At 36.1% G+C, this 8,058-nt stretch overlaps 1 protein-coding gene across 1 annotated transcript in view; it reads left to right on the forward strand.

The window, feature by feature from the left end:
* PLGRKT (plasminogen receptor with a C-terminal lysine) overlaps nucleotides 1-7,769 on the forward strand; it is a gene marked incomplete at both ends in the record, with an annotated part of 42,701 nt that extends 34,932 nt beyond the window's left edge. The window contains 3 exons of the mRNA XM_080708661.1: nucleotides 3,932-4,062; nucleotides 4,813-4,922; nucleotides 7,648-7,769. Coding sequence (XP_080564787.1) covers nucleotides 3,932-4,062; nucleotides 4,813-4,922; nucleotides 7,648-7,769 — 363 coding nt within the window. The remainder of the gene's footprint in view (nucleotides 1-3,931; nucleotides 4,063-4,812; nucleotides 4,923-7,647) is intronic.
* Between the last annotated feature and the right edge of the window lie 289 nt (nucleotides 7,770-8,058).

Below are 8,058 nucleotides of genomic sequence, written 5' to 3' on the forward strand. Positions count from 1 at the left end.
TTCTTGCCAACAATCGTCTTCCTTTCTTCATTTTCATTATTAATGTATAAAGTCTGTCATTTTATTTATTTCATTGAAAGAACTTTATCCATCTGAGTTTATACAACCAGTTCCAAATTTTGCTAATATTGATCATTTTACTTAGTGCATGTGGGACTTTGATACATCTGGAATTTATTTTCTATTTGACCTGAGGCAGGGGGCTAACATCTTCTAGACTGATAGCCAGTGATACCAGGGGTATTGAAAGCTTATGCTTTTTCCTTTCAACCACACTGTCTTTTCTGTGGCTTCCCCACCTCAAAACCCTGCCATACACACATGGCTGATACTGAACCACTACTGTGTTCGGCACTTCATATTCCTCTTACATGTCACTCACTACTGTCAAATTGACCTTCAATTTCAGCAAAAGAAGACAGTGAGTATAAACATCTCATAATATAAAATGTGTCTTTCTTATGTTTCATATTTCATTTTATAAAACATTCAGGATAATTACAGAAGATTTTATGGCATAAAATTTTAATTGCATTTATGTTTATACTTCTTGGTTTGACTACTCTTTCTCTATTTGTGGTTATTCAATTTGGTTTTTTTATTTAGCATTGTATTAAAGGGGAGTGAGTGTTACTACAAGGATCAAATAGCAACAAATCTAAGACTTATGGATTATGACTATCGCAGGCTCACTTTTCTATAAAACTCTTAGTTTTTAAAATCTTGACAGCATATGAAAATAATACCTCTTTTCCATATTAGGAACTAATAGTTATTTTCTTACAATTATGGTGTGATGCTATTTTTGAAATACTATGGGAAATGAATATTAAAAATATATAACTAAATAACAAATTCTTTCCATAGTCCATTTTTATTTTTATGTTAAAATCAAGTTTAAAAAGAAATATTTAATTTAAATGTTTTTCTAAAATTAATTAGCATTGGAGATGACCCATTCATGAGTCACTGGAGGTGAGGATTGGAGAGCAGGGTTGAGAGGGAGCCTGTCAGGAAATGCAGCTAGAGAGGTAAACTGAGATAAGATTTGTAGAGGCTCTGAGCAGGAAAGTAACATCAGATTAAGTCTGAGAGAGGAATTTGGCAGTGGTATAAAAAGTGGGTTAAAGGTAGAGGAAACCAAGAACAGAGAACACAAGTTAATTTATTTTAAGCAATGCCTCTCAATACTGGCTGCATGCTAGAATTTCTGAACATCTTTTCAAAATGCTCATACCCGATTCTGCCTCCAGTTCCCGATTTAATCCCCACCCCCAGGTTAATTGATTTGGAGTGTGAGTCTGGGCATTGGGACTTTAAAAAATTCCCCAGATGTTCACAGCATGAGCCAAGGTTTGCAACCACTAATCTTGAGCTCTTCTATGTCTTGTTCGGATCCAGATGCCTTTTGATAAAACACAAATAATTAGTCACTACATTTACATCACTTTGGGAGAGATTATGGATTATGTAAGTTTTGTGAATCTGTAATAGAGCAAGGATGAGCTTCACATGCTAAATAATCATGTATACAAAAACATGATTTGTTAATTACTCTCTGAGTTTTAAATAAGCCAGTTTCTACTGATGAGGACAAATTCAGTGACTTCTAATGTAAACTTACTTCTCTGGGCGTTGAATTCAGCTCTTCCTTTTCCCCTACCTGTTCTGTTTGTTGGAACAGTCTAGGTTTGGGTGCAAGTGATCCCAGGTGGCACAGCATGTGAAGAGGCAGATCTGTTTTTGAAGGAGGCCCTCCTGCTGTTGCTTTCTGTTTTCTATTTGATCAACCCGGACAGTGCTAGGTGATCTTCTCTTAGAGAATCTGACCATGTTTCAGGCTGGGCTGGCCATCACCTCCATGATTTGGGTGGTCAGAGCCTTTGAAATCCAGCTGTCTTCCCCACCCAGCTTCTAGCTTGTGTTCACCACCCAGCTTATGTCTATTACGGGGCCCCTGGCCCTCGGCTTTGGTGACTCTCTGGTATGCCATCTACTTTCAATTTTTAACTTCCTCCAGATGACATGAGTACCTTGCAGACTTCCTCCATAACCCTGGCTAGTTGAGGGAGACAAGAGTGGCCTCTCTCCAGCCTATTGCATTCCTAGATCTGTCACACAACCATATCTGTTCTACTGTAGCTGCTTCCATGGTACTGGGGATTGAACCCCCCATGGGCAGTCTACCTTTGAGCTACATCCCCAGCCCTATTTTACTTTTGAAACAGGGTCTTCCTAGGTTGATGAGAGTCTCACTACTTGCTGGGCTATCTTCAAACTTGAAATCTTACTGTCTCAGCCTTCCAAGTACTGGAATTATGGGCATGCTCTGTCATGCCCCACTTCGCCTAGAATTTTTGACAGGAGGCAAGGTCACATGGCCTCTCTTTTGGGGGATTCCTAAGCCCATCTGAGGGTTGCTTTACATTTTCTGGTACTTCAAACCCCAACAGAGACCGAGACCAAGAAGCTGAGACTCATTTTTACATGGAAACTCATTCTCCTATCCCAATTCTTGTCCACAGTAGGAAGAGGACATGGTGGAGAAACTGAGTCACATTATTACTCTTTCGTCATTAATTCAATGCTTGCTGCCCTCCAGCTTTGCTAATGATATTCAGTGCCAAGATTTTATAATTAAAACAACATACAATAAGAAAACACAACATTTACTCTCTCAAGAATCTGACTCTCTTCAAATAATGGGGTTGGGCTTTCAGGCTGTTGCTCCTTCTGTGTTTTTCCAAAAAAATCTACTCAGGTATTCAGTCTCCTTCTGTGTTCTGGGCTGTTAGTTGCCTTTCATTTCAAAGCAGTGAAAGGCACGAAGGTGGCAAAGAACTTGATACAAGAAGAAAAACGTGGCAAAGAAAAATCTCCACTGAGTTTTAACCAAACACCCCTTTATTATCATGTCATGGCATGATATGGACCTGCTACTTCAAATGAATTTCAATTTGTAGTTAGATGGATTTGGAAGGCAAAATGATTTTCATGCATGTGGTAACAATAAAGGCCAGTAAGATGTATCTGTGTTTAAAGAACTATACATCTTTCCTCACATGTAAAAGGTGAAGCTAAGAAATTGGATGTTCTCCCTAATATGTAGAAGCTAGGGAGAAATGGGTCATAGGAGGAACTCTAGACGAGGAAGGAGATACTACAGATGACCAAATAAGGCAACTTAACTGAGGGGATGGGAGGGAGGAAGAGGGAAATTCTCTAATGTACATGATGTACATCAACAAACATATCAAAGTCAATCACTTAGCCAAACATGATAAGGAGGGAGGGGGAGGGAATGTGTCAGGATTGGGTAAGGGCTAATTGGGTGATATGTGCATGTATGCCTCCACCATCTTGTACCACATTAAGATGTATGACTACAATGCACCAATAAAAACAATTAAAAAGGTGAAGCTAGACATATATTTGAGAATTGGATAAAAGCTTCAGGCCACATACAATCAAAAGCTCAGGAAGCAGAAACAGAATATTGATGTCTATTCTATATGCATTTTAAGGAGATTTCACTGTCAAAGTGACAGATGGGAATATGTCCAAGTCTACTGAGATTTTTTTTAAAACAATTCAAAGCAATTAAGAGTAAAAATCCTGCCAGGCATGGTGGTGCACACTTGTAATCCCCACACTTGGGAGGTGGAGACAGGAGGATCGCGCAGGTTCAAAGCCTGCCGTGCTGGTTTAAGAGACCTTGTTTCCAAATTAAAAAAAGTATAAAAAAATAGGTCTGGTAGTGGTAGCCTGGAAGTAGAAGGGTTTCCAGGAACCCCAGTACCACCAAAAAAAAAAAAAAAAAAAAAAAAAAAAAAATTAAAAAAATAAAAATACACCCAAAACCAGGTTATTAACTCTGTGTTCATATTCAAAAGACAACCTAACCACATTTTGACCTTTATTTTGTCCTTAGCTAGAGAGGCAGCTAATGTTGCAGAATGAAATGCGGGAAAGACAAATGGCCATGCAGATTGCTTGGTCTCGGGAATTCCTCAAATACTTTGGAACTTTTTTTGGCATTGCAACCATCTTTTTAACAAGTGGGTATGTATACTATTTAATTTTTTAAAATTATTTGCTCCTTTTTCTCTTTATCATAATCATATTATTATTAAGTTAGCTTAGCTAGGACTTTGGTCCAAATAGTCTACATATAAACAAAGAATCTTCTTGTAGCTTTAGTTCTTGGCAATAACTCTGTAGAACCAGAGTAGTAATAGTTAATTCTGCTTTTAGATTTCTTTTTGTCTTTTTCTCCATTTTTATAAGTTACAGAGAGGACTGACTTGGCACCAAGATAGGAAGCCATTATAGGTTTATCCCCATAGTCCTTGAATGGTAGCTCTCAATCCTTATTCATTTTAAAAACAAGCATCTGAGCTTCAAAGTCACATAAAGATAAACAAGTCATAAATAATACCCTTTAGAACGGAAGAATCTGATGAGGGGTATTGGATAAGAAAATTCTATTTCCACAGAAGATTCAATTGAATTAAGTAAGCTGGGTGTGATGACGCACACTTGTAGTCCCAGTACTTTGGGGGCTAAGACAGAAAGATCACAGGATTATGGCCAGCCTCAACAGCTGAGCAAGGTATTCTGCAATAGGGTAAGGGTGTAGCTTAGAGAGAGAATGCCCCGGGTTTGATCCTCAGTGTCACCAAAGGGGAGGAGAAAGAAGTAACTACTGCAATGAAGGGCATTCTTTCAAAAAGCAGACTCTTTTCTTCAAGTATAGATATATGTATTTACAAGTCATTTTTGATACTGGACCTTTTTTTATTCTTAACTCAGAGCAATAAAACGAAAGAAGCCAGCCTTCCTCGTCCCTATAGTTCCATTAAGCTTTGTCCTCACCTATCAGTATGACTTGGGCTATGGAACTCTTATACAAAGAATGAAAGGTAAGTCTGATAAACCAGAATTTTTATTTCTTGATTCATTTTCTGCTCCAAGAATCCCTTTCTTATGAATTCTTGACTTATGCAGATTATAAAAAATAATGTAGGAATATGTGTTATAGAAAAATAATTATTAACAGATGAGTTCTAAATATTACTTTTGTTTTCAATATAACTTAATATGTATTTATTATAATTTATTTAACTGCAAGTTTACAAAATTCAATTTTAATAAATTAAATGACCCTGTGTAATATCCAGTTTATGAAATTTCTGAAAACTTAACATCAGTTCTGTGAGCTGGTTAAAGCTTACTCCAGATACCACTATGTAAGAGAGAGCAGACATGTTAACATTTTTCACATAATTTTCAAGTGAATAAAGTTCTAACATATGTCATCATTATCTCACTTTCATCCTGTTCCTTAATGCAAACAAAAACACCAACCATCATTCATGCTGGAAGTATTATCTCTTGTCAACTGCAGCCCTTGGGTTTGAGAGTTCACCAAAAATCAGCGAAAGCATTTAGTGAGACTCTATTTGCTATATTGAATTTATGACTAAGAGTATTATATGTTTTATTACATGTTCCCTCCATCTCTATGCATGTGTGTGTGTGTGTGTGTGTGTGTGTGTGTGTGAAATTTATAATACATATTGATTTTTTTTGACAAGCTGCTTGTTAAGTTTACATCAGAATACCACTGCTCTCCCAGGATCCTGATTCTCATTGCCTTGGAAGAGGGTACTGTTGACACAAGAGCCATTCCTGTCTGAGGAGGACAAAGTTACCCATTAGTCGAGGATATCTGTGTCTTCCCATTTCCTGCCACTTCTCTGAGAGCTATACTGTTAAAAAGACCTCTGTGTTTCTTCTTCTTAAGCCTTCAATTCAGAGCACATTGAAAACTGTTTACTATACTTTTTCACCAACCTGTTCTCTCCTGGTCCATGAATCTATCATTGTTGCATTTCTACTGGTTTGGTCTGAAAAAGGAAGCATTTCAGCGTCCTCTCCAAGTATGGGGAATAAGGAGCAGCACATCACATTCCCAAGCCGAGGAAGATGGAGGGGTTATATGCTCTTAAAAACTTCCATTTGAAAATTAAAATACATTATTCCTCATAGAAACCATGTTAAAAGGTCAATTTAGACTCATGTACTATCATAGTTAACTATATAACAGACTATACATTTTCTGTAAAAACATTACAATATAAAGATGAAATTATGTTTCCCCCTGCTAATAGTGATGACCCCAAAATATATAGTCACTGCTTTACTTAATCTGACACAGAAAACATCTAGTTTTTCACTAGTGGCCTACTTAATTATATATACTTTTATTATTTTTATTTAAGACTGAGGCAAAGAAAAGTTTGTTTGCAGATGGTTGCGATTCTTTTATACTTTAGGAATTATAGCTTGTTCCATGATGTTTGAGGCACAATTTAGACATAATAAATAATGAGGTGATAGTTATGCTAAATATCCTGATTTGATCAATATATAATGCATAATCATATGCAAACATCAATTATACTTTCATAAATATGTACAATGCTAACTGTCAATAAATAGTGCATTAAAAGTATTTATATAAAACATTTGCCATTATTTCTAAGACAGTAACATGTATTATAACAGGTCAACAATGTATAACTCTTAAAAGTTTTTGTTAAGCTTGGTGCAGTGATGCATGTCTATAATTCCAGTACCAGAGAGGGTGAGATCACAGGTTAAAAGCTAGCCTCAGAGCTGGGCATGGTGGTACATGGACAGGAAGCTGAGATAGGAGGATGGCAATTCTCCCATAGCTTCAGCTACTTAGTGAGGACCTCTGCAACTCAGTGAGACCCTGTTCAAAATAAAGGATAAAAAATAGGGCTAGGGGTGTAGCTTGGAGGTAGAATGCCCCTGGGTTTTATCCCCAGTACCACACACACAAAAAGATAGCCTTAGAAACGTAGCAAGACCCTCAACAATGTAGTGAGAGTCTTTCAAAATTAAATAAATAAAAATTTAAAAATTGAGAGTATAGCTCAGAGGTAGGTTGCCCCTGGTTTCAATCCCCAGTACCAGGACAAAAAATTAATTAATCCTCAAACAATGTAAGTTGGCAGATGTCAATTTGTCTACAAAATTACTGCATAGTCTAGTTGTTATTTGAAGAAGAAGGACTTGTTTATAAGAATGTATATATGTATGTATGTATGTGTACAGACCAAATAACATGTAATTATTTGGGATATTTTCAAGTGATTTTAGGTCAGAGTATCTTTTCTGAAAAATTAAAAATTTTAGTAGACTTTAATTTCTCCTCTATCACTTTGTTTCTACTAAGGAGCAATAGGAAGAACTATATGTAGTTTCTCCATCTCAAACCCTTCCAAACACAATTAATATTGATCATCCTGACTTTGGTTCAAGGAAAGAAATATTATTTATCTTGGGGTTTTTTCTCATCTACATTTTAAAATGCTATCTCTATTATTAAAAAAAAAGTATTTTGTATCTTATTTGTCTATGAGTTTTCAGAATCCATCTTTGTGCTTCCTCTGGGAGGCGAACTCCTTCTCCAGAGGTAAATGGGTGAAAAGTATGTAGGATTTGGGAACATGGCCCATATACTCTTATGGCTTGTCACTGGAATAGCAACAGAATTTCTCACAATATGCTAATGAATCCCTTTGTCATCTTGCATATTTCTATATTTTATTTAAGGTGAAGCTGAGGACATACTGGAAACAGAAAAGAACAAGTTGCAGTTGCCAAAAGGAATCATTACATTCGAAAGCCTTGAAAAAGCCAGAAAGGAGCAGAGTAAATTCTTCATAGACAAATAAAACTATATTTATGCACTGTATCTCAAAGCACAGAATTCTCAGCTTGCATCATGTTTTTACAGTTTTTTAAATGCTTAAGATTTTGATACATGGATTTTATATTGAAATATTAACATGCAAGATGAGTTTTGTTGAACTATTTTAAAATAAAATTTATAAAATTCAACACAAAATCATGATGGTACACCGAATAACTTTTAGATTTCCAGTTCAATGTCTGTTTTATAATTATACATAATGTAAAATTAATAAATTATATTGCCTGGAAACAAATGCCCTGCTCCTTGTA

The sequence above is a fragment of the Muscardinus avellanarius genome (genome assembly GCF_963383645.1).
Source record: "Muscardinus avellanarius genome assembly, chromosome: 13".
Classification (NCBI taxonomy): domain Eukaryota; kingdom Metazoa; phylum Chordata; class Mammalia; order Rodentia; family Gliridae; genus Muscardinus; species Muscardinus avellanarius.